Source organism: Orbicella franksi, chromosome 5 (genome assembly GCF_964199315.1).
Source record: "Orbicella franksi chromosome 5, jaOrbFran1.1, whole genome shotgun sequence".
Classification (NCBI taxonomy): Eukaryota; Metazoa; Cnidaria; class Anthozoa; order Scleractinia; family Merulinidae; genus Orbicella; species Orbicella franksi.
In genome coordinates this window covers 9,541,252-9,568,470 of record NC_138149.1, presented here as the reverse complement: position 1 = coordinate 9,568,470, position 27,219 = coordinate 9,541,252, and the positions used below count along the sequence as shown (strand labels likewise).

At 39.5% G+C, this 27,219-nt stretch overlaps 2 protein-coding genes across 2 annotated transcripts; both read left to right on the top strand.

The window, feature by feature from the left end:
* Positions 1-4: 4 nt before the first annotated feature.
* LOC145488480 (rac GTPase-activating protein 1-like) lies at positions 5-16,610 on the top strand. The gene is made up of 24 exons (XM_081467358.1): positions 5-676; positions 769-869; positions 1,016-1,056; positions 1,181-1,241; positions 1,581-1,714; positions 2,443-2,524; positions 2,805-2,837; positions 3,274-3,300; positions 3,950-3,982; positions 4,271-4,376; positions 5,880-5,967; positions 6,776-6,818; positions 7,428-7,478; positions 7,599-7,644; positions 8,018-8,112; positions 8,584-8,640; positions 8,961-9,025; positions 9,908-9,968; positions 10,052-10,163; positions 10,576-10,681; positions 11,282-11,414; positions 11,733-11,868; positions 13,825-13,918; positions 15,504-16,610. Exons 1-24 carry the CDS (start codon positions 598-600, stop codon positions 15,571-15,573), a joined length of 1,854 nt encoding a protein of 617 aa, XP_081323484.1. The 5' UTR covers positions 5-597; the 3' UTR covers positions 15,574-16,610.
* An 81-nt stretch (positions 16,611-16,691) lies between these two features.
* On the top strand, positions 16,692-23,379 carry LOC145488479 (uncharacterized). The gene is made up of 2 exons (XM_081467357.1): positions 16,692-18,688; positions 18,788-23,379. The coding sequence occupies exon 2, from the start codon at positions 18,829-18,831 to the stop codon at positions 21,175-21,177; it is 2,349 nt and encodes a 782-aa protein (XP_081323483.1). The 5' UTR covers positions 16,692-18,688; positions 18,788-18,828; the 3' UTR covers positions 21,178-23,379.
* Positions 23,380-27,219: the final 3,840 nt, after the last annotated feature.

Sequence of the window (27,219 nt, the reverse complement as noted above, 5' to 3'; positions counted from 1 at the left end):
CTTCTGCTGAGAACCCTGCAAGGGACAACGCATTTGATACCATTTAAGGACAGACATAAGGGTAGACATACTCCTTACTAGTAAGGGGTAACATCGGAACATCGATAGATCAGTCGGAAGATTGCCGAAACCGAAGTTCTCCATTACTGAAAGAACCCGAAGTGTTTCCAATGGCTGTCTTCTTTGCAAAATCTTTTAATATCTTTCTTCGTACTTGGGAGTTTTGTGAACTTCAGTTCATAATACCAGTCGAAATTCAGGGTCAGCAAACGTGCTAAACAAATTAAGGGAATTGTAAAGTTTTTATGCCTATGGTTCCCATGGAAATTTTTTCTACGGATGAACTATAGTTTCAACTCCCTTCCGGTGCAAACAGTTTGAGCCTGTGATCTTTGTCCTGTGGAGTCACCAAAAAAATCACGTGAGCTCTATAAAAAGCGTGATTTGATTGGCTGACGTGTGTTTGAAAGAAGTGGAGGGAAAAAACGAACAAGATGGCCGAGCGGTGAAGGAGGTTTCTTCTCGAGCAGTTTTTCGTTTGGATTTAGCTAAGGATATTACGCATTTACGCCATTCAAGCTCCTGAAAGAATCAATCATGTCTGTTGCAACACTTGTTGGATCTTTTGACGATGTCGTTCGCTCCGCATCGGTTCTCGCCGAAGGAATTGAAGGAGGTTTGTGTTGGGATTCGTTGTTCGTTGCATGTCAAAATTCTTGGTTACAAGTAAGTCTAAAGTGATTCATTTCAATTCCTTTTCCTTCCTAGAATTTATCAAATTCGTATCACAACAAGAAGAATGCCGGAAGAAATGGCTCGCTGCAGAGAATGAAGCTGTTCGATTGAAACAAGACATCGCGAAAATCACGGTACGGTTTCACGTTCAAAGTTGTCAATTTCCCTTGACATTGCATAGAAGCTTAACAAAACACTTTAACGTTTTCACATGTCCACAGTACTATAGCTTCTTTCAAGTAACTCTATTTCTTTACAATATTTATCCATTCTCTCACAGGCTGAAAATGAAGCGCTTGAAGTAAAACTGAAGCATGCGAGGTACGTAGATCATGGATGATGCGTAGATGAAAATGACAACTTGTGCTGCCTCCTTTACCTGAACTTTGATTCCGTAACTTTCTTTTAGTATACAGTTTTGTCTTGTCTACCGTTATCTTTTCAGGAGTCAAGTTGACATAGAAATCAAGAAAAGAATGAAAGCAGAAGCAGCTCAAGATCACTTGGTAAGAACGTATAAAGTATGAATGAAAATGTCACATGTTTGTCTCTTTCCTCATCGAGTCAATTACAGGATTGGAACACTAAAAATATAAAACTGCAGTTTAGGCAATCCAAAGCTTGTGTTTTTATAACATTTTTAGCCAGGCCACTCCTATAAATTGTACTGTGTTTCATCCAGTCCCTCAATATTTTCATGAACGTTATTGTCACAGTTTTGGTTCTAGCATAAGGCGAGATATTTAGTACCTGAGTCTGATGTAACCTAAAAAAAAAATTACCAGGTAAGAAATTTTTAAATATACACACATTATAAGTACATTATTGTTCCCCAAATCTTATAGGAAAGGCAAGTCGCACTGATCCGCGAACTTTTGAATGACAAGGACACAATGAGCAGGTTGAATGACAATGAGAGACAGACACTGATGCAGTTGAGCCAGTGTCACCACGAGGACATGACTAGCCCTAGGAAAAGGTATAGTAATTGTGATCTGCATCTGTCCATTCTTAAAATGGGTTTATGTCTCTTGATTGCTTTTTTGCAACTGAGCCAATTGTTTTCATGGCGTCAAAGCCTGGAATTCTTGAAAGATCATGAAAGTCTGCAAATCTTGCTTTTTCAGACCTGCTAAAGGTATCAAAAAAGGCTCAATTTTTTATTTTTTTATTTTTTATTTTTTTTTTGCAAGAGCAACAAGTACTTAAGGAATCACTTGGTGCAATAAGCTGTAGGTGAACTTCATGTGAATTTTTCCAAAGCCCATGGGTACATTTATCTCCACCCTACCTCCCTAACATTATTAAATTATGTATTTATAGTGCATTGTGATGAGATACACTGAGGATGCAACAATTGCTTAGCTCTATAAAATGGGGAGATGTTGTTGCCATTATTCTTGTTGTTTTGGGTCTGGAAAAGTGAAGTGACCGGTGTTATTGCTACTCCCCCTGAATGGGACACTCACTCATTGCAGTTTACTCCCCCTCCCCCCATACTGCATTTTAAGTGTCCCCTGGCCAGCAAATTGCTGTTACCCATTTACAGGGTATACTCTGGAGCACAGAGGCCAGGTCAGGACTTGGATCTGGGCTGCTGAATAGGAACTCCAGGATAGAACACTAACCATTAGCTGGCAGCTGCATCTAATTTAATCAATAAAAATGAAGTTGGATAAATGTCTGTATTTACCATTACCTTGTTAGGCGTTTTAGTGTTCAAGATGAATCAACTGGTTCCATATTATCTCCCTCGGACATCAGTTATGATAACACAGAAGAAGACTTGGTAAAGATCTTGTTGTTATTTTGATTTATCTGTCACTTTTGATAATTACAAATCCCTCCTGACAATTCATCAAAAGGTCTCTCCAGACCAGTAGCCCGAGAGCATTCAAGGCTAGTTAAATGAAACTTGATCTGCAAGGTTGTTTGATTTTACCTTGATTGATCAGTGTTAATAATATCACGGTCAAATGTGCAAGAAAGATATTCACCATCATCCCATTGTTGTTGTTGTTGTTGTTGTTGTTGTTTACATTCATTTACTCATTTATGTTTCTTTTTAGGATGTGTCTCATCCCAGGAAACCTATTAGAAAGGTAACTGAATCATTGTATTGGGATTTTCTTTAAAGGTCGCTGACTGTCGTTAGGATACTGATCTTTAATGGTAGAGATAACATGGCTTATTATACATAATGTTCCGATTTTCTAATGTGACTTAGGATTATCTCAGCTCTTTATAATATTAACTTATCTCTCTTTGGATATCTAAAGTGTCTTCTCTATTCCATATTTCCATTAATAATCTGTAGACAAGCCTCAACTAATGTCCAATTCTTTAAAAACAGCTCCCTCTCTACAGGGACCAGTATTCTTTGTCATGACTGACTGAAATCTGTCCTTGCCACAGCCAATAACTCAACCCAGGAATGGCTGTTTTACAATTTGAGGGGTTCAACTGCAATGTTTTTAATTTATCTGGCATAGTGATCCTAATAATTTTGAAAGAGAGTGTTTCTTTGTGTAATTTCAGCCTCGACCATCAGGGCCAGAGCTTGATGTAAGTTTAACTGTTCTATTAACACCTTTGATCGTTAATTTACACAACAAGTGATTACAATTTTATAGCAAGCCAGTGTTATTTTGAGTACCAAGGCAGGATGTAGAGATAAGGCTTGTTTCACCAGTCAGCATAGAATTTGGGATGTTTTGAAGGTGCACAGACCAGAAAAACCAGCTGGGTTTTTTGATGAGGCAGTTTGCCTTTGTCTACTTTTGCTTGGGGAGGGGGGTTACCTTATCATTATTGTAGCATTAGTTTGGAAAGAACTGCTTTTGGTGACTATGCAACAGCACTTGTTGGTCACCAACAGCAGCTCTTTACAGAACTACCTGTACCCACATCCAGATGATCATACCAGATGAACTACTGATACTCCTGTGTTCAAACCATTTACTTTATTACTAACAGTACTGTCAGTCTTCTAGCCATTTTTACTTTCAACATTATTATTAACAAGGATAAAAACTGACCTGTTCTTTTACTCAAAGCATCTATAAGGTTGTGACGCTCTTCCTGTTTCTAGTCAAAGTGTCTTGAAGACAGCAAACCACCTTTAGTTTAGTCTAAAGCCCTTGGTTGTATTTATGAAAATAGAGTTTTGGATTGATTTTATATGCTACTTTTATTATCATTTAAACTCTTCCAGGTTACTCCTCCAAAAAGGCCCAAGACTGATGAGGTATATTAAATGAATAATGCCTGTTTTCAATTTGAGTTTTATTTTATAACAGTCAATGTTAGTCATGAAATCAATAAATAAGTGACCATGTTTCAAAAGTAAGCTCAAGGTTCATGGGGTTCTTCACTTTGGTAGTTGAATTGTTCATTTCATAGAGAAAACAATTTGGTTGAAACCAGTAGCATTACCATATAACAGAGGCAAAAATTATACCCACTAGATTGGCTGTTTAAAGCACTTTTCCTATAGAATTTTCAATTTAATCCAAACATTCTCATTACATTACAGGCTGATGGACAGGTGACTGTAAAACAAGTTATTCCAGACAGTCCTGTCCACGTTCCAGTACATGCTTATCCAAGTCCACAGATACACATACAGCCATCAGCACCGGGTAAGATACCCTTTTAAGCAGGGCTTGAAAAAAGTGTCCTCCAGTCATCTGAGACAAGTAGATTTTGCTGCTGCCAAAGTAAAATTTCATTCTCAAAAAGGTCCAAAAAAGTAAACTAAGGCTTGCCAAGGGCAAGCAAAATTTGGGAGCTGCTTGTTCGAAGGGCAAGCTGGAAGTCATTTGTTTTTAGCCCTGTTAAGTTGTATTTTCTTTATTACCTGCTCCCTTTGCTTGCCATTTTGCAGAGTTCCCACCTAGTTTTGATAACTATGGGTCCATAGGACTCCCCAGTTACAAAGAGTGGGGGTTCTTTTTGCTTTTCAGGGTTCCCTTTGCCTGTTACTAAACTTTTCGGATCTTTTTTCCTGCACCCCAAGGACACACTTTGCCAAAAAAAAAATGTGCATCCTGTTCAGTTTTTGTGAGTATCAGACACACCTGTGCATTAATGGGAACTCAGATTTTACATTGCAAACAGAAGTTTAAGAAGTTTAGATGAAACTAGTAAAAGATTGCTAAGATTTGTGTGGCCTCTTTTCCATGTCCTAGAACTGTGGGTAAATCCTGGAAAAAATTTTCAAAGTAAAAGTTCCTCAGACAAGTTTTTCTACCATTCATTTTGATGTGGCCCATATAGAAATGCCATTTTTCTTGTTTCTCGTTGAAGAGTTTCGGCCATATATCAGCCTTGTTAAAACATTTTGTAGTAGCAGGCAGGAAGACAGCGAAATTTAATGCCAAAGAAAGATTTGTCGTTAGTCTGGTTTACTAAACTCCACTGTTCAGTTGGCGGCAAACAATCGAAGTTGTAGATGGACAAATTGCTGGATGTCAGTACGTTTTGACAGGGCTGTATACTATTTAAACTAATACATTGTTTTACTTCAACTTTGAGTTTCATGAAATTTATCAATGATAATTTGATTTGTTGGTTGTAAAGGAGATTTAATACATGACGTATCTCCTACAGTGACCTGCTCATTTAATTTACAGTATATGATTAGGCTGTGGTCCTTCATTAAACAGTGTACAGGCTAGATGATACCCATTAGCAATTACAGCATTCACATTTTGCTACATTTGAGTGTATTGCTTAAGAAATAGAAAACATGTTGCATCTTTCTAACAAGTTAAAGAAGCAAGAGTGGAATTGTGAGAGAACAAGAAAAGCTGTGGGAACACAAGCCAACAGGCGAGTGTTTCCACAGCTTTTTAGAGTTCTCCCAAACTCCCATGAGTGTTTATATAACTTATGGAAACACAGAAAACATGTTCTCTATTTCTTTTAGAACATTACACAACAAAAAAAAAAAAGAAAACTGCTTGTTTTTTTTTTTTTGATCATCAAAATGTAAATTCTCTTTGCTCACACCATCATTACATCAACAGCTCAGGCTAGTTCTGTTTTTCTATGAAGTTATAGAAAAATGATTTTAAACCAATCAGCATGTGTATTTTCTGCGGGCTATTTTCTAATTCAGATATATTTTATCTTTGGCTTAGTAATAGATTATCGCGACCCATACCGCCATGCAATAAGAGAGCTTGAGGAATACACCAGCCCAAGAAAGGAGACTCTGCAGTTACAAAGGTGATAATCTTTAAAGAAATCTCCATTTCATTTGAAGTCCTTTGTTGTTTTGAATAATTTAGCAATGATCTATGTCTACTTCAAACATAATATGTTCCAACTCAACAAGATTGGTTTGGACAATAACTCTTTAGATAGACAACCTCACATTTCTTTTGATGTGAGTTGCCAAAATTTGGTGGTACAAAATACTTCAAAAAATAGTCCTGGCTAATTCTCTACAGTCTATAGTCCTCTGTTTTCCTGTCCTGTGTGCTTGGCTCTGACAAGAAACTTCACTTGCCGATGGACAAGTGATGAGCAGAATCCACTAGTCCTCAGATAGGACTGTTTTATGGAAAGTTTGTCACACCAGCCATTCAGACACTGTCCTCTCACCTCAGAGGTGCTGTGTAGCAGTGGCCTGAAGGTTCGTGCACTGGACTCAGGACTAAGTGGCTTGCATTGGAGCCTCAACTGGGGCCACTGTGTTGTGTTCTTGGCAGAACACTTTACTCTCACAGTGCCTCTCTCCACCTAGGTACACAAATGGGTGCCAGCAAATTTATTGGTGGGGTTAAACTAGTGACTAGCCTCCAGTCCAGGATGGGTAGAAATATTCCTAGTCACTTCACGATACAGAAACTGGGGATAAGCTACACTGGCCTAGTCGATGGGCCACTAGGCTCGAACACAGACTTTACCTTCCAAAAGTTAATGAGAGTAGGTGCTACCACCATTGTAGGGTCTTCATATGATAGTGAGCATTGGATAACAGTGATTACTAATACAGTTTAACCATTTTTTAAAAAATTTTCTCTTGTTTCAGAATTGCTTCACAAAGTGGAAAGGGGCCAGCTAAAAAAGACAAAGTAAGTCATCTGAAAAATTAAGTGGGGCTCTGCTGACAAGTGGTGAAACATGAACAAAATTTTGTCAGTATTGTGTTGTGTTAGTGTAAATCTGTGAAGTGATGAAGGTGAAGAATGTTCATCGCAGTAACTTTTCCAATTTAAGCAATTGGAAAGAAGACGCCTGAAAAAAAAAGTCAGGGCCTCAATGAGATTTGAACCCGTGACCTCCACAATACCAGTGCCATGCTCTACCAACTGAGCTATGAAGCAACACATTGGAAGTGAGGTCAATTAATTGAGTTCATATCTTCCCGTGAGGAGTGGCATGATGTGAAGTATATATGAAATAATTCATGTTTGAACTGCGGTTTTAGATGAAAGTGAAGAATGATCATCGCAGTAAATTTTCCAATTTAAGCAACTGGTTTGAATCCCATTGAAGCCCTGATTTTTTTTCAGGCTTCTTTCCAATTGCTTAGATTGGAAAATTTACTGCGATGATCATTCTTCACTTTCATCTACAACCGCAGTTCAAATATGAATTATTTCATATATACTTCATGTCTGTGAAGTGATCTTAGAAAATCAATAAGTCATTAGTTCTGATGACTTTTTATTCTATTTCAGAAACATGCACTCTGCTCCAAGACTGTGATTAGACCAGAGTCTTGTCAACCAGTGAGTGTATAGAATAACTGTGAAGTATAAATCTCTTTGTCCATTGACTTACTGTAGTTCTGTGCCAACTAAACTGAAATGTGAGAACTATCATAATGATCTCCATTTTTATCTCTACAGTGTAACAAGAGGATAAAATTTGGAAAACTTGCCTTGAAATGCAAAGGTAAGAGCATTCTGTATGTTGTGCTTTCAAATGATGTCACTCTATTTCGAATGAGTTCCTCATTACACTTCTGGAAGAAAAAAAAGGTCTTTTAGGCTTTTCCCACCCAGTCTAGGCTGATAGTATGATGGATTCTAATCTCAATTTCGCAAACCCTCATTTTTTTTCGAACCTCCCGATAACTCAAACCAAAAGTCGTTTCTCTCCCCTCATTTGAACACTGTAATTTTACCCCTGATTTCATGAACTAACTGCTTTGTCAAACTATTTTTGTTTCCCTTGGAGGTTTGAAAAATCAGGATTCCCTTGTCATTGTGCTGCATGGCACCTGCTATGTTTGACTGCACAACATTTTCCTCTTTCTTTTTTCTAGATTGTCGAGCTGTGTGTCATCCTGACTGTAAGGACCAACTCCCCCTCCCTTGTGTACCATGCAGTGAAACTCCAGGCTCTGGAAAAAGACGTCCAGTATGTACTACCTTAATCAATTGACAGATCTTCTATTTCACTGCATGACTTCCCAGGGCACAACCAAAATGAAACAGAGCACAAGATTGAACAAGGACGGGAGTGACAGGGTGGCGATGATCTTTGATAGCTCTGACACCCTGCACTAGTTTTTGTGCACTTGTTTATAACTAAGAAAAAACATTACAAGCAAATTGCTTTGGACAGAACAGTTCCACCCTATTCATCAAGCGAGCAAATAACAGCCTGTCATCGAACAATGTCCTGTACATTTGGCATTTTGACAGGTGAAAGTGAAGCCTGAGTAGCACGTCTGTGTAGTTATAAACATGAAGCATACAAAAAAGAATTGTTCCACCAGACTGACTTCTTGTCAAGTAAACATTGTCCTAGAATGAGAAAAGACTTCCTACAGAAGAAAATTCCAGAATGATTGATTTTTAAAATTTTACTGACTGCCTTCTTTTTCAGGATGAAAACATTGAGTTTTATGCCCCCTCCACAGGCCCTATGGTTCCAGAGATTGTTGTAAGTCAATTTTATTAATTAGGGGTTTTAGCTATGGCAGGGATTTTGCTTCTTCCTTTTGAAAATGTGCAAGTCTGGTCCAATCTTAGGAATACTGATGCTTCACTTAAGTTTCTATAGCATGGAATGCCTTGGTATATTGCTAGTCCATTTTTACAGTTAAATGTAGCTTGTGGCATTCGGGTTGGTTTCATGCCTCAACAAGTCTTTGGTACTATGAGAGAAAAATTGTCATGCTCTAGAATGGACGAAAGTTCCCAGAATCCAAGGAACATTTATAGTATTTTTCCTCTCACGGTTCTTTCATGTCTTCACCTCAGATCAAATGTATCGAAGAAATTGAACGTCGTGGTCTTACAGAAGTTGGAATCTACAGGGTGCCAGGGTAAGTAACCAATCAAAACAAACGTCAACAATGCAATGGACCAATCAAAACGGGAAGCGAAAACTGGAATCCCGTGCCAAATTTGTGCCAAAAATTCCGGGAATTTCGGTCGGAAGTCAAATGAAAAGGTCCGTTTCGGTTCCTTTCGACCGGAATTTTCGGGACCGCCTTGATAGGTGGGACCGGTGGGACTGAAATATTTGCCGTTCCATTTTGACAAACCGGTTCATTGCCCTTCTTCTCTTCAGTAGCTTTTCTTAAGTGGTGGATTCGGAAAAGGAATAAAAAAAAAATGGTTAGAGCCATACCATTCCATTTTTGCTCGGTTAGTCCCAGTTGTCGGTCTGATATAATGGAAAGCTCACCGGCTGCCGCAACAAGAGCGAGAAAAGACGAGCAAAGCCAAATCAAGGCTCTTGATTGGCTGAAAACAAAAAATAGTAACTTATAAGAACACATTTCCCTCGAAGGTGGCCGCTTAGAAGGGGTTCGGCTGTAGTTTGTTCTCATGGAAATTCTCATCAACGAGATTCACCCATTCACGAAGAAGACTGGTTCCTTCAATTTTCTAAGAAAACATTGTTTACCTTATCAAATTTATGGGACTTCCGATTCTACATGGTTTTGAAAGCCACCCCAGTGTTTGTTCTTGTACGCGGCATCAAGTTCGCGCCACTTCGCGGAAAAAAAGTTTTAATTCGATTTTTAAGAAAATTATTTACCATTTCAAAACCGCGATAACGTTGATAGAACAACCCCTAAGGAAACGCTAGGAAAAGGATACTGAAAGTGAAGGCAACGAAGGTGGTTACTTTCAGAACTTTACAGTATCCATTGTAAGGCTGTTTTAAGCGTCTGTTTATTTTCTGCTTTCCATTTCAGAGCCGAGCGAAGTGTTAAGGAACTAAAGGAAAAGTTTTTGCAAGGAAAAATTCCTGATCTGGTAAAGACCGTAGCGTTAAATAAATACGGATCCTTTGTAGCGCTTAAAATGTGATGTCTGATTTTATTGTACGTCTTTTACAGCGCAAAGTTGAAGACATCCACGTTGTTTGCGGACTGCTGAAAGATTTCTTCAGGAAGCTCGCCGAGCCTCTTGTTACGTACTACTTGTGGTCAGCATTCGTAGATGCAGCAAGTGAGGATTACTATTTTCGTTTGTAATGTGTTTCGATTTTTTCAGTTCATTCAGTACTGGGTATTATAAATTTTTGTTATATGGCTTGTGTTTGTAGCCGTTATAACGCGCGCTCTGATTGGCTAATTGTGGGGAATTATTCTCCCGTAATGCTGCTGGAGAGAGTCTGCAATCGACCCAAAAAAGTTCCTTACTGATGACGTAGCTCTGCAAAGATCCGGGTGTTTTCTCTGATTGGATGTTACTTTGGCGCCAAAATTCAAAACGGAGCAATAACCAATCACACAGATGTTTTTAGAGTGACGTCACCACTGTCCAGAAAGGACTTTCTATGAGTCGTTCTTTCGTTGGAAGCGCACGAATAGTGATGTCCGTCTAGAGATTATTTTAATGCTGTTGTGTTGTTTTTCAGACAAGACTGATGAAGATGACAGCGCTAGTGCTACTTATCAAGCGGTCAGCGAACTACCTCAAGCAAACAGAGACACACTGGCCTATCTTGTCGTTCATTTACAGAAGTAAGCCACGTGAAAAACTCTAGCTTGCGACTACAACCGCCCTCACGGAGAGATTCTTAATTCCAACTAGTGTCCCCATTCGGGGAATGACATTCAAAACTTAGACATAAAATAGACTAACACGAGTCAATTTTGGGTCTGCTTTCGTATTGAACGTGACTTGATTTGAACAAGCGAATGGTGTGTATGACTGCGACGCCCCATTGCTACAATTTGTGAGTCATAGTGATTTATCACAGTCCTATGCTGCGATACGAAACGAAAATTAGCTCCCCAAGAGCTAAATTTTGCAACTCTTAACGGCAATTAGGTGTGCTTACATTGAAGACATTTGAATCGTGAACATTTGACATTTTTTTGTACGTTTTTAGTGACTTTAGAATGAGGGCTCCAAATTAACAAAGGTATCAAGCATTTCTACACTGTAAAAACACTAATCTTGTACATTGTATGAAGAGTTTTCATTCTAAAGTCGCTGGAAAAAAAACGTTCAAAAACTGTAAGCAAAGGGTTCATGGTTGGAGTGTCCTTATTGGAACAATGAAACAAAGATTCTTTTTCTTTACTCATTCATCTTAATTTCTTTTTTTTTTTTTTTAGAGTTTCCCATTGCACTGAATGTAAAATGTCAGCGAGTAACCTGGCTAAAGTGTTTGGTCCGACCATCGTTCAAAATTCCTCCAGTAACCTTGAACCTATGCAGATGTTACAAGAGGCAAAGTGGCAGCCGAAGGTGGGTGGCGTAGGAAAATAAATGCTCTCTAATATGAACTCCAGGTAGGTAGGGTAGGGAGATTAATCTCATGCAGGTACAGCTTAGGCTCACACAATGGATTATAAATTATTTTCCCAAAAACGTTTCTGCACAGCAAAAACTGCTGAAAAAAAGAATCGTGCAAAGGGAGCCACGAGGAAAAAAAATCGAGCAGGTGCTTTCTACTACACAGGACCTATTTTTGGTGTTTAAAAAGGTCTTACACAAGCCATTGCCCAACAATGTAAAGAGTTGAGCAATGTCATTGTTACAGTGTATACGTTCTTTTCTCGCCAGGTGGTTGAGCGGCTTTTATCCATGCCTGTTGACTACTGGAATCAGTTTATAAACATTGAAGACGAGAACATTCGATCTCCCCCGTACAACCCTCATCACGCAGACGGAACTCCTTTAACTCCCGAGTGTAGACCCGGTAAGTAACTCCCTTATATCCCCGCCACTCATCACAGAGCTGAGTGTCAACCCGATAGTTCCCACCCCCCCCCCCCCCCCCAACACTCATAACACAGAAGGACCGCCTTTAACTCCCGAGTGTAGACCCGGTAAGTAACCCCCTTATATCCCCCGCCACTCATCACAGAAAACGGAACTCCTATCGTCCCTGAGTGTCGACCCGACAGTTTTTTCCCCCTATATTCCCGCCACTCATCACACAAACGGAACACCTTTAACCCCCGAGCATAGATCCGATAGAGGAACGGGACTTCTATCGTTCCCGAGTGTATACCCGTTAAGCTTCTCCGCATAAACCCTGCTACTCACCGTACAGATGGAACGCCTTTCACCCCTGAATCAGGCGTGTAAACGCAGTAGGATACGATAACACGTTAAAATATCTTTTGATAATTCCATACACCAAACGAACCAAAAAACACTGGTGGAACTTGTCTTGCTGAAAATTCAAATTTCATGTCTCGAAAATGTCTATGAAGTAAATGGTTTCAACACAGAGGTATCAATAGCTCATCTGGTTTGGTCACCTGGGTGAAAGTCTTTGGAAAAGAACTGTTGTTTTTCGGTTTTAAGTTTTTTTTATTGGTTGTAAGACTGGCGTAAAGTTTGTCACGGTCAATTCTAGTCGGAAGTCGTTCTGTTTGAGGTGCGTCCTTTCGGTTTTGTTTATTTAACCGACCGATCAGTTTCGACGGACCAGGCTTACAACACCATCAATTGACAAACTGTTTTCACTTGGCTCTGAAAATGACTTTTGCTCAGGTTTTCGAAAACGTCAGTCACCAACAACTGCTCATTTTAGAGCTACCCTCACCCAGACGATCACACTAGAGGAACTAGCTGACTAGTAACTGTATTCAAATGACATTAATTCCTTTTTAACAATATTTCCTCGCATGAGACATAATAAGAAAATGCACCTCGATCTTAGGGTCTCTCCTCCAGTGGACAGGTAGAAGAGAGATCCTGGGAACAAGTTTGACAAAAATGGTCTATTTAAGGTGGCTCGAAACAGTTTCCATCACTTAGATTTTGATGGGTTGTTTATAACCACTCTTTATCGCTTAATGCTACAATCATGGTATCAAAAAACCGCCCAATCATTGGTGAACATGTTGGTATCATTTTTCGTGACACAATAGGTTACCATAGCAACAGTATGACCTCCTAAAAAAACCCTTAATTACAGCTTTACGGGCTCATAATTCAAAAAAGGCACGGTGAAATTTTTTTTATATCATCAACTTTTCATAAGCATGATATGACGCAACTTTTGGCAAAGTTAAAAAAATTCTGTACATGGGGTTCAGAGCCACCTTAAATTTTCGAAAAGTTAAGGTGGCTCTGAACCTTACGTACAGAATTTTTTTAAACTTTGTCAAAAGTTGCGTCATATCATGCTTATGAAAAGTTGATAATATAAAAAAAGTTCACCATGCCGTTTTTGAATTATGAGCCCGTAAAGCTGTAATTAAGGGTGTATTTAGGGGGTCATACTGTTGCTATGGTAATCTGTTGTGCCATGAAAATGATGACAACGTGTTCACCAATGCTTGGGCAGTTTTTTGATACCATGATTGTAGCATCAAGTGATAAAGAGTGGTTATAACGACCCATCCAGATATAAGTGCTGGAAACTGTTTTGAGCCACCTTAAGGAGATCAATCACGGTTTACGCATATTGAAAAGTTTAGCCTCAATTTTTCAAATTCGTCGTATGTAATCCGTGTTAATCGTCTCCATTCTTAGCCATCCGTGTTCCTTTATGGTTTATCATTATCTCTTTGGTGTTTTTCTATCTTATTAAACTGTTATTTTCAGGTTTCCTACCATTTAAAGGTAATTTTGTATGTGGCCAAAATAACTCAAAATACCGTGACTGAGCCCCTTTAACCGTTGTACTTTCTCATTTTAGTACCGGAGAGCATGCTGGGACCCTTGACAGCTTCAAATGCTAAGTCAGTGAAGAAGAAGGGAAGCTTTCTCTCCAGGACTCCTCTGACACCAAGGTAACCGTCATAATAAATTCATAAACTGTGGAACGCTGAGACTGTTGTATAACAACAGGCGTTTTGGGCATGACCTTAAGCTTTGATTACCAGCTAGCCCTGTTCGGAAACGAGCCTGCACGAGAGGCGGGACGGTGGGGGAGAACGAAGAGCTACGGAAAAAGAGCCGGAGATGATACTTTTTCATGCAAGTCCTCTGAAGAGCGACAAATGTGGCGTTTTACGAAGAAATTTTTAACCCTCCTTTTACTGCGCCTTTCAATAACATGCGGGCTCTAAAATTCAACGCTCAACCGACAAATGCGGTTTTCGCTACCGTCAATCAAATGTTCGGCGGCTTCTCACAGCTTCCGACTACTGCCGACCACGCGGTAACCAAATCGTTGAGCACAGTTCAGACAACGAAACAGCACTCGGCAGTAGTCGGAAGCTGGGAGGAGCCGCCGAACATTTGATTGACTGTAGCGAAAAACGCATATGTCGGTCGGGCTTTGAATTTTAGAGTCAACATGTTATTGAAAGGCGCCGTAAAGTATTTTTGATTATCAGCTACAGCGTCGTTTTATGTTAGTGCTATGTGGCAAAAAAATCGGTTTTTTTTGTTTTTGTTTTTTTTTCGTGGAAATCCAGCGGATTCCCGATAATTCCAAGCGAAGCGAACTTCGGGTTGAAAAACTGGGTAGTTCGAGAAATCGAGGGTAAAATTACAATGTTCGACTGAGGAAAGGGGAACGACTTTTGGTTCTAGTAATTGGGAGGTTCGAGAAATCGCGATTCCACTGTAAGTTTTAGTCATCTGTTCAGAATTTTACAGAAGCAGTTAGGTTTCCTGTTGTAAAGTCTGTTGCTTGTTTTATTTTTATTTTTTTTTTCAAACTGAGCGACTGTCTATTGATATCAGCGATTGCTTCAGTATTTCATATTTACCAGTCTTTTTTGCTAATATTTTCAAATGCGAGTTCGCTTTCCTTCGGTCCTCTAAGCTAACTTCTAAAATTTGTTTATGCCCGGCGTGTTGAAAAATGTATAACGCGCATTGCGTTTTGAAGAACGAACTGGAACGTTTGTAGGAATATATACCACAGATGATTTTTTTGTGCTACTTTCTCAGTGAGCTTTTATGTCGCTATCATCCGTTTAATTATTTAAGAGCGACACGCGTGATTCTCGCTTCTAACGAAGGACCGCCTTGACATCCCGCGAGGAACGTGACGACAGCTGCTTGTACTTGCGGAAACGCTACGCAAATTTTTCGTGGTTGCCAAGATTGATCTGAAAAACAACGGATCATGTATTTCTTAGAATTCAGTATTATAACTTCTAGACACAGATAGCGTCTCTCAAGTCCCTGGCTTATTCAGGGCAGAATAAATCGTATAATATTTAGTCTGTTCTCGCGGGTGTTTCCACGCACTGCCCAAGTTACTTGGAGAATTTGCGGATGTAGGCAAAGTACTCCAGTTGACATTTTCTGTCCCAAGTCTTCCGCATTCTTGCCATGCTAACTGACTCGTTTCTTGGAAACTTTAGGGTAGAGTAGTACGTCATGTACTAACCCGCGTGGTTTTTTGTTATTTCTCGCCAGGTTTGGAAGTAAAAGCAAGCACCCTAGCAAGAGACCAACCCACTTCTTCGCCTCGCCGATGTTGAAATAGATTGTTCATTAACAGTACAAATCTCTAAAACAGTGTAAAAGGCTGATGTAATGTTTATGTATCTACAGGCCACGTGTCGGCCTTTCTCCTTATTTGATATGTAAAGTAAAAAGCCATCCTTTGATGACTTGCCGAGTAATACGACGCTCAACGCACGATTCTTATACAATAGATTGATTTAAGTATTACACATTGTGGCCCTGTGGGTTCACATTGTAAAATGTCACTACTAACTGCGTTCTAAAGGAAAAGCTGCCATTATATTTTTCTGTAAGATTTTTTGAGGTTTTGCACCATGCGTTTAATTCATCTTTGCCGTGACGAGCGCATCTTCCGCAAGCTGAAGTCCCAAATCAGGCTCCAGCCTCAAACGTTACTGGATATGTAGAAAAATACTACTCAAATCAAACTTAAGGTTTCTCGAGTTTTTCTTCGGGGATGGCGATCGTTATAGTGAAATGTGGAAGTGTCTGACCTAAGAGCTACATCGATCGTCTGTAAATATGATACCAGTTTGAATATTGTTTCCCAAACTGTTACAGAAGAGTAATTTGAACAAAACAATCCTCGCTTTACATCAAAAGCAACCTGGAGAAATTGTCCCATTGTTTAACTCTGTCAAGATTCTGCATTTTCTGTCGTTTTTGTTAGGTCTGATATTTCTGCTTCGTTGAGACTTACCTAACGACCCTAAGGATACATCCTTGCGCAAAAGAAATCTCAGAACACACAGGATTGTAACCAAATATTGTTGTAGTTTCCTTTATTGTGTCACTCCGGGATCTCTATGTGCTGAATACAATGTTTGTACCTTTAGTAACCCTATCTTTATGACTTGTTAAAAGAAACGCCGCCAATTGAGAAGATTTTGCCGACAAACTGTCCACAATCCACACTGTTCTTGCCTCTTGTAGAGCATAGCATAACAGCGATTTTATTTTAAGACATAGCTTTTGTCACTTTGTAATATTATTTGATATACAGATTAAACTACCAAGCAGTCTGCGATCTTACAAGACTGCGTTACAACCATCTTTGTCTGGTGTCTTCGTAAAGTATGATAAGTTAACCCTAAAGGAATAATGACAACGAGCGAAGGGACATAATGTTTCAAGTATTGAACATTAATCGTTACGTTTTCCTTTGTGGGAAACCATGCAACCCCCTAGCTTCCGTTGCAGTGTTTAATTTTTGTTATTATTTCCGAATCGTTCTTGTTGAGGTAGTTACGGTAGGATCTTTTCACGACCTTATCAGCGACTACGACTTTATCTTCAAGTTTCTACGAAGTAACGTTGCTGATTTGGATCGACTCTAACAACTGAGATCGCTTCACGTCGATTGGTCACACTCGAGTCAAATACTTCACCATAGAACTTGTTTAAACCTTTGAATTTGAAACGTGTTAAACGCTCGAGACATCAGAGAATAATTATGCAAATCTTGACTTGTGGCTAAACTAGCTAATGGATTGTATCCGTAACGTAGTCGTTTGGGTGACGAATCAACGGCAATCAAAAACTGTTTCGCCTGACTATCGGCCAAAACACCCACACAACTAATACATTTCCTCGTTTGTGAAGGAAGCGATGCTGCAAACAGTGAGATGTCTTGAAGCGCGCGATCGATTGCAAAGTTCCACATTGAATACAAGTGGCTTTCTCAAAGTTCCATAAAATCATTCCCTCAAAATTTCTTTGAAGTTCATAACAAGAGTTACACCCGGTCGACTCAGGCTGATTCCTTGTTTGAGCAATTAGGAAGAATTATTGAAATCAAATCAGGTAGTTGCAGTAATTTGCAGCAGCGAAGAGAAGTGTTTATTTATCAAGCTCTGTTACATATAAGATTCATTACACGTAACAATCCTGGAGAGGTCCTACTCTTATCGAAATACTGGACAAAAAATACAGATCTTTTAAAACTACTGTACTGATAGCAAGCAACCAGAATTAATAAAGTTGATGTAAATGTGATGCCCTTTGAAGTCGTTGAACACCAGTAAAAATCTGATCTACAACAATGCAAGTTGAAGCTGGCAAAACCATTCTGACCCGCGATTGTGTTCTCTAACAAAACCTTGCACGAAACTCGGCTGAAGTTTCCACATAAAATCATTCAGTCAATAAACTTTCTAGCTTCAAATGTTTCAGATTCTGTAAATTAAAACCTGTGCAAAATTGGGCTGCAGTTGAGTTGCCTTTCATAACAATGATACCTTGGGTACTGATCCGAGCTACATGCATGCAGTGGGAACGACATTGACGTTACTAAAATATGCATATCCACATCAACTCAGTGAGTTAAAATAGAGCAACATGGAATTTAAGATCACACCCAAGGACTGAATATCCAAGATAAAATATCAAAACGGCAATAAAACGCCATAGAAGTGTTCATTTGTGTACTATTCGTTTGTGACGGATTTGTGAGCTCGAATAACTTGAAGGTCTTCCGACATACAGTAACAAAACTTGCCCTGCATTTCTGGGTGTTGATTGCATCGCTGCGTGCCATCAAGTAACAAGTTCACCTTCGAAACTATACAGCTCATTATTCCAGGCTAAAAGGCACATTTACACTTCATTCACATCATAAATATGTTTAGAATAGTTATGCAAAACCTTATCACTGTATTTGATGAAGTAGAGGCCAGCTGACTCTAACACCAAGACGCTCAAATGATAACCAAGGTAAACACGCATTTCTGCTTGAGGTGAATCTTGTCGCGATGAAACTTCCTTCATTTACTGATCAAGTACTAGAAAATCGAGGCTCAATTGCTTGGAAATCGCTGCTTTTGAAGTGTAAATGTCCTGCTATCGTATGTGACCCGATTTTCACAACCTCGACGACGAAGGAAATACATGATGTTTTCAATAACAACGTAGCGCGATTCTAACCAATCAGGTTGCGTTACTTTGTTATTGGCCAATCACAGCGCGATCCTGGAGCAAATGAGCTTAGCGGCAAAGAGGCGTGCTTTTGAGATGGGGCTAACGTGAGTCTGAAGTAAAAGAGTCACCGTACCCCAACATTACAAGGTAAATCGGCGCGTTTTGGACAACGTTGAGGCGGAATCGAAGTGATCTGTGTTGAGGCAAGAGTGCAGGCTGTAAGTTGACGTTATCGGCACGTTTGTTTTGACCTTAGAGCGGCAGATCTTCATGTAATCTGTCGAACAGATTCTAGGCTAACTTCTGGCTTTGAACAGCTTTCGGGCTGTCGTTTCACAATCTTTCACATAGTGGAACCATGATGACCGCGGAACCTGCACCAGAAGAGACAGTGGAGGAGAAACAAGCCCCTCTGTGTGGAAGGCTCGTATTTCGTGGTGTTGAACTGGCATATTTGAATATCGACGGAGAATATATGCTACCATTAGCCGAGCTATTGGCACTTGTTTTGCCGACAACACCGCGAACTACGCTATTTACTAGAATGGAAAAAATGAAAGTTCGCAGGCACTTCTGTGAGCCAGAAGAAATCAAACTGCTAAAGACAGTGAATGGAATTCACGGTTCGTCAGCCAACTGTACACTGCTATCAAAGACAGAAGTTGAGAAATACTGTTCAATGTATATCGATAAACCAAGCGAATTCAACCAAGCAATCTCAAGAGATGCGAACGCAGAGGAACCCGCTAGTGAAGTTACCAGTATGGAAAGTGTTCTTAACGACAACGAGAAGACAGCATCGACCCAGCTGAACAGCAATACAACCGCTAACAAATTAGCAGTACTTTGTAAACACAAAACCTCTGCGCCACTCAAACCCAAGCTAAGGTTGACGAAAGTCGCTACAGCGAAGAAACTGAAATCGCGCTCTTCGACCGATTGTGAAGTAAATAAAACATTAACGGACAATGCCAGTCGCGTAGCCATTGACGGAGATCTAACTTCTGGGAACGTTAACAGGTACAAGGACGAGGAAGGGTGCCATCTCGATTCGCCGTCTTCTTCACACCATGTGACGAATTTTACTCAAACGATGAGCTTGGTGAATCTCGGCGCTAACAAGAAACGCGTAAAGAAGCGTGACAACAGTTCGGAACCGAACAAAAAGATGGGGAAAGTGGCTCGAGGGAAGAAAAGGTCGTCAAACAATTTGGATATCAAGGAACCGTTTGAGTCGCCATTGAAAATTCCCAAGAGGAGCGAATTAAATGGACATGAAGAAAGCGACAAAGTGAAAGAAGTTAGTCAATTTCCTACCAGCCGTTGTAACTCGAACAAGCAAGATTTTGATACGCTGATTTCTGATTCCTCGTCAAATGACAGTGGTTTCGGCTCAACGGCGTTGTCGAATGCAAGTACACCGACAAAGACAGATTTTTCAGCTGGCGAGCTGAGCGGGTCGTTAAGAAAGGACGAAGACGCTATTAAAGAACACGCACATACTTCGCCATGTACACTGAAGCTAAAAACACCAAAGAAAAACAAAACAAAGGAAATAAGAAATCTTGGGAAAAGCTTGACATTATCGCCTCCAGCTTTGTTGTTAAAACGCTTTGAAGATTCGTGGCTTGTGGAACAAAAAAGTCCCGTCAATGAGGTAACGAACTGTTTGCATCAACGCAAAGTCAAACCCAGAAAGAAAGCGCGACCGGCTGTTTTAACTCCTCTGTTCGAAGGAGTGTGCGGTCCAGCTAAACCTCTTTTTCATCAAAAACAAGTGAAGAAGGCGAAAAAATGCAGGAAACCGCTAAGTTTGAAAGAGGAAATTGAAAGTAAGCCACTCATCACCAAAGATTTAATCTTAGGAGAAAGACAAGACCGTGCGGGAATCATAAAGAAGAAAAAGTTCAAGCGAAAGGCTAAAGGCAAACTCCTGAAACTCAAAGCGCGCAAGGAGCAGACTTCGCTTAACGGAAAAGTTGCCAGTCCTGACAAAATTAAGCTAACTGACATTTCAAAAGAAAAGAAACTAGGTGGCCTTCCTCAGAGAGGGTCCAGTCCAAAAACACAACTTGACATTGATAAACAAGCTAAAGAAGAACTGTTGAAGAAAGACACGGTTCTTGAGAGGCTTGTCGGAAAAGCTTTGACCAAATTTTTTGCTCCGGCCACCTCAGACTGTACTCGATCAACCGACGTCACACCAGCCAAAGTTAGCAAACCCAAGCCAAAGAAACCAAAGGCAAATCCTGCTTTAAAGGCAAACTGCAATTTTAAACTTTTAAATTTATTTCCAGCGACCTCGCTGTTGACTCTAGCAGATGGAGGTTTGTGTCCGTCTTTCACCATGGCTTGCCCGAAAGGCATCAAACCACATTCATCGCATCCCGTGTGGCAATGGACTCTTGGAGGGCCAGTTGTTCGAAGCCCTCAGAAGTCAACGCTAAAACCCAAACCAGTCCAAAAGGAACTACTTTCCAAGGCGAAGTTTATCTCTAACAAGGTGCGAAAATTGAAAAGAAGGCGGAAGAAGCTGTCAACGAACAAAAAACCGCTCGCTCCTGTTTCTGATCCTAATGTTCCAAAAGTAACAGTCGCCGAATCAAAGCTTGAAAGCGTTCCCATCGCTACGGCTGAGTTTAAACTACCTCTTTGCGACGCAACTTCTAACATTGTTTCGTCTTCAACTGAAACTGAAGTAATTTAGCTTTATTAGACACACCACGCACAGTATTTTCCATGAAATACCACTAAGTATTGGCTTATATGCGTCGTCTTGTAAATATAAATTTACTCTTTGCTGCAACTAATAGCGTTTAATGGCAAAGGCTTCAGAGCAAAACAGATTATATATCCTTTTGGCCTTGTGGTGTAATTCATTTCGCTAGCTCGTTTTTATTAGTAAAACGTTTTCTCTATCGTTTCAATCATCCAAATTTCTCCTTTTTGAAGATTCTAAACCTAATCACGGTTAAGCAACGTTGCATTATATTTTTTATATTTCAAAAACACAATCTATTTTTTCGTAATTTTTGTCCTCGTGTGAACTAATTTTCATCGCAAGTTTCCTTCATACCTTTTCAAGATTGACAAAAGCTAGTTTGAGCAAAACAAAATAACTATTGATGAATTCTATAGTTAGAATTATCAAAAGCAAAGGTTGCTTAGAAACTAAGACTTTGATCAACTATCAGCAATGGTAAGACTGCTTCTGTAAATTTTGTCGAAAAGTTTTCTCCTAAATGTAAGAAATTATCCTTTCAACATTATTTTTTAAAAACATGCATTTTGTATGAAACCATTATCTGGGAGACATTCATTGAAAACCTATTGCTCATTAGCACCCATTTCTTTATATTGTAACATCGACTGCAATTTGTTTTGTCTGTTTATATTCTTCAACCTTTTCATAAATTTTTGTACCTACAGATTCCTTATATTGTTCCCCTGTGCAGTGAGAACATTTGCAGATTAAGTAATGAAACAAGGCTGCTTTGGACATTTCTATTGCCAAGCTTAAAATGATGATATTAATCTCCTTACTGAAAACTAAAGATTTGCACTGGTGTCTGTTATGAGAATTTGGTTGTACATAAAGATAATGGTATGCTTGACAGTGTATTTCAACTGTTGGTAGAAATAAGAAATCAGTCCCCTTTGGAAATTATAGGGTGATAACATTTCTTGTGGTGTCGGCTGTTGGGTAACAAAATCATTCTGAAATTTTACTAAGCCTGACTCTTCACAGAAAGCAGTTGAAGTTTTCTTTAAAGAGAGAGCCTAAATGAAACGTGAGATATTTCTTAGTAGTGTTAAAAATTATTTGGGATTATACATTGCCGTGTACATTGAGTGAAGAGCTAATTGAACTTATCTAGAACTTTATTAAATTGCATTAAGTGTACCTTGTGCCTCTGTTTCCGATGAATTGTTTTTGGATATATCAGCCATTGAAATGATAAATCTATGACTGTTTTGACTTGTAAATGGTGTTATCACTGAACAGAAGTTTTTTCACTGAGTTCTTTTGTACTAACTGAGTTAAGCTCTTTGCGGTCTAGATTCAAGTTTCACTTGCGCGATTTGAAGAGCTCAATCATAATTTTAAAGGATGAATTGTAGACTTGTTAACAGACTTGCGGTTGCAATTCAAGCTTATTTTACCTCTAAACATTCAATTTTAGGATGTCTGTCCAGTATTTAAGCAAACAGTGTGATTGTCTAGTCATGAATGTTGCTTGGTAGGATGAAATGACATCCTTTAAAATACTCTTATCACATTTGGCTGTGTCAGATCAACACCCTGATTGTTTTGGGTTCTATTTTTTCTTGACCAATGAACTATGTCCTTATCTATTGTATTTATTTTTGTTAAGTTTCTATTTTTGGTGCAAGTGATTCAATATTTTAATATAATATTAAAACTCTTACTCAGAATATGTCTGCCTCTCACAAGTACTGTACACACCAACAAACTATTTCATTTCTGGCAAACCAAGAATGACAAAATCCCCTGAGTTCATACACTGATAATGCAATAGCATTGAATACTCTTTAAGCAAATGTCCTAACATGGCAATCAGAGCATTGATCCTCGACTGGCTTGCAGCCCACAGAAGTGACCTCAGTCGTAATCCAATACACTTGGCATGTCTTTCCTCAACATTAAAAGAAGTGTTTCTTGGCATGAAAATGAAGCTTGAAATATTAGAACCAAGAATACTTTTCTTCAGGAAGTACTGCTCTCATACCACAAGTTGATCATAATTTTTTGGTCTGGATTTTCTAGTCTTATGTGTCAGAATATTGGCAAATATTTTTATATCCTTACCCCTTCCAATGAGAAGATGATAGAGGAGGTTTACATCACGCCCAAGTCTTCCCCTCTCCCCTCCGACTCTCCCCTCCCACTCTGCCCCGCCAGGATGAAAAACTACTTTCCAGTCAACTTTGTCAACTTTCTAACAAGAGGAAAAAGCCGACAAAAATGGGCAAAAAAGCTGTTAAAGGAAAATACAGTATTGCTATGTTGTCTCTTGTGTTCATTGCTAAAAAAAAAAAAAAGCAAAATATTCAACTGATACGGTCGTTTTTTTTAGAAATAAAACCTTCTCGATCCGTTCTTTTGTCACAAAAAGAATTGCGTGATTCGCAGTTACCATAGCCTGAGGAACGGAGGGAGTGAGAGGAGCGACCCCGGGCCTTAATGAGAATCACTCTACGGTTGTTTAGAGCACGGGAACGTAATTTATTGCGGCAAGACTAAACATGTTGCCTCCGAGGTTTTATAACTCTTGACTGTCCCCTAGTATTGTCCGAACTTAGGGTTGAGAAAGGGACACTGAGAAGTGGATTCCGTTCACACCACGTTTCACGTACTTCACGTTACTTCAAGTTACTTTAGGTTACTTCACGCTTCATCAATCGGCAGAAAATTGCAATTTACGACAAAAACTAGATTCTCGTTTCAAGGAAGCCCTCCTGGCAGCTCTTGGAATACAAGACAACGACGGGAGAACTTGCTTGCAAGCTACCCTCTTAGACCTCTTAGTCAATTGAAACGAAAAATTAGGACCACACCTCCCCCTCCCCTCCTCCCCCCCTCCCCCTTCCCAATGTCAATGCTGGAAGAAAAAAAGGCGCGTTTTGGTTTTAACGCGAGCTAATCTTTGATTTGGGGGTAGATGTGGTTTTACTTCTCTTTTTTTTCCGATCAATATTTTAGTTCCAAGGGTATTGAGAGTAAAAAATCACACTTCACGGCTATTAATTTGTTAAATCACATTTCACGAAAAAAGGTTCCCACTTCACGTTTCAAGTCAAACGAGTGACATATGATCACACTTTTTTTCATCCTCCTAAAAAAAAGTAAAAGAAAGTAGCCTAAATTTTGCATCTTCCTGCTTTTGATTCTTTCTTTCGTTCTCTCTTTTATTCTTTCTTTCTTTCCTTCCTTATTTTCTTTCTTTATCTTGACCTTGGAAATATTAGGTTTGTCCAGAAGACTCTTCTGTTTTGGAAGCAGCTTTCGCTTTCGCCAGCGCTTCGCTCAGCCGAATAGAAAACATTTCTATTATCGAAGTAAAGGACACAAAAAAAACACCACCACCAACAACAAATATAGTGGAGGGAGCTGCCAGCAATCGAGTTCATTCACAAGAACCTGAGACACGCTGAACACGGGTTACAAGCCAAAGAATATACGTGAAGTGTCATACGCTATTTTACACAATGATGATTATAATTAATAAGGAAAAATATCCTCCAGTAAACTGATATGATATTCACAAGGAGTGGTATAAAAAGGTCTGATTATCCCCATGGGATTCGAAATAATACAATAACACTTATTATATGGCTGTGTCTCTCAAGGACTGGGAACTACCGAATTCACGAATTTGATTGCCGTGAAAAAATTGCAAACTAAATACAAAAATATTGACTATTTTCTTCCAAAATATTAGTTCCAGAAAATATCCATATCATGTAAGTGCGAAGCCTGATGAGGAAAAAAAGTAAAGAGGACGAGTTTGGCAGAATTAAGTTCAGCTCATCGCCGTTCGTAAGCAAAATGTCAGCTTGTACAAACCAGTTACATTAAACGAATTAATTTTTTCTTGTTTGCCATATAATAAACATCTTATTAACCGAGCTTAGTCGATCTGTATGTGAGAACCTTGACCTCGGTCGTGTGTACGGACCTCACTGCGTTCGGTCTGTACTCCCGACCTCGGTTAAGATTCTCCCGTACAGACCTCCTGCTCGGTTAATAAGAGCTAAATTTAATACCTAAAAGAAATACATAATATAACGAAGACACTTTGCATAAATGGCGCCAAGTTTTAGCGATACTTTATACATCCCAAGCTAGCCTCATATTCATGGGAAAAATCCTTTGTCTGGAAACACAAACAGGAGGCTTAGAATGTGTAAAGTATTGTTATTCATCAAAGTTAGGCGCCACTTATGCAAAGTGTCTATCGCATATGGCCCTTTTAACTGTCTTTCCATCATCTTCCCCAGGTGGTCTAATGGGAACGATATTCCTTATAGTTTTTTCTTTTTTTTCTTTGCTGAGGCCACACACGATTTCGCAACAGAGTATCCGGATATTCGACAAACAAAATGCAACTTAATTTGAGAATGGCACTTATTTTGTTACCGGCCGCGTTGATATGATGTCTCCTTTTGAATTGTGTCGTAGGTTTACACATTTAACAAGAAACCCACGCATGGCCTGAAAATTCGAGAGGGGCAGGAGGCTCTTAATGAGATGAGAAAACACACCCCATACCCCCCCCCCCCCCCCACCACCACCAAACTAAAAATAAATAAATCAGTAAAATTGCCTTACTGGTAAAGCACGAGAAAATGGGATGAAAATATAGTTACAGAAAATCACAGAAACACTGAAGGAAAAAAAAAAACACAAGCAGACAAAAGCGTTCTAAAAGCGAAAGTAATTTGGATTAGTGCAATACCAGTTGCCCTGACTTAAGATTTATTACCCAGATAATAATCGTCGCCCCCCAACCTCCCCCCTCCCCCATCATGTCCCTCGTCGATATCACAAGATATAACATAACACTTCGTTTTTTCCAAGTGTTTGGCAATGTATATAGAGAGTAAAATCTTGGTTCCTCGAATAGTGTTAATTATTTAACGTGCTCACTTGACTACTAGAACGCTCATTGCCAGCGAAGCACTCACTCCGGTTTCTTTAGCATGGACGCGACTACTGGGTATTAACCGCTATCCTTCCCCAGCCTGTCTTAGATGAGATGGCAAGGAGGACAGCCTCGTTCCCAGGTCTCAGGAGTGAGACGTCTTCACCTAGGCTGTACACGCCACGAACAGGGGCAAATGTGGCCGATAAAGGGTGAAAATGACTCTACAGACGTTCAACTCCGCCCACGATAACGAAAACCTGACGTATGTGGGGGTTTTCCGATCCGGCCCGGTTCGCCTCAAGATCTCAATGGGAGGATTTACTGTCTAATATGTCAGCAATGTTTGGAAATGTACACCTAATCAGTGTCAGTAAAAGAATTCAGAATCAAAAAGAAATGAGTGGGTAAGAGTTTGATCATAGATGCGCAAAAATTTAAAGAACTGAGCGGAAGAAAATTTTATTATTTTCGTCCATTCCAACCAGTCCTTCAATAAATTTCAATTATTTTTTCTACATGTTAATCACTTGATTCAGTATTTCTTGAAGCATGGGGTACTTACCATTTAGCAAAAAAATGCGGAAATTTCGGTAGAAAATCAAATGAAACAGTAATTTTCCGGAAAACTATCTCCAGAGTTAATCCTCTTTTTCCGTTCGGGACGGAACGGAACGGCGGAAATTTCCTTACCATTTCTGAATTCCCCAGTTTCCAGTCTTTCCCAATTGCAACTTGTTCGGTTGGTTTGCTGACCTTACCATAATTCAACAGTCATCCCAACTGGTTTATTCCGAAAAATGGCGAGAACCCATGATATCTGATAAGGGCGGAAAAATGCCGATAATACTTTATTGGAAAAACGGCACAAAATAATCCGTGTCGAAATTGCTTTAGAATGGGAACATTTCTGTAAAACTGTTATTAATTTTCGGCAAAAGTAATCTATTTTACTTTTGCTGTTTGGTCCATGCCTTGAGAGTTTTTCTTCAAGTTCTGATTTGGTTTACTTAACGAAAAATTCCAGATGCTGGTAACGTATGAAGTGTGTGAAGATCAATCCACGTCAAGAAGGAAAAGAC

Excerpts from the sequence above, each read along its gene's own strand:
- LOC145488479 (XM_081467357.1), top strand. The coding sequence starts at position 18,829 with ATGATGACCGCGGAACCTGCACCAGAAGAGACAGTGGAGGAGAAACAA.
- LOC145488480 (XM_081467358.1), top strand. The coding sequence starts at position 598 with ATGTCTGTTGCAACACTTGTTGGATCTTTTGACGATGTCGTTCGCTCC. Across the intron at positions 10,164-10,575 it reads AGCATTCGTAGATGCAGCAA|ACAAGACTGATGAAGATGAC; the intron begins GTGAGGATTACT and ends GTTGTTTTTCAG. Across the intron at positions 13,919-15,503 it reads AGGACTCCTCTGACACCAAG|GTTTGGAAGTAAAAGCAAGC; the intron begins GTAACCGTCATA and ends ATTTCTCGCCAG.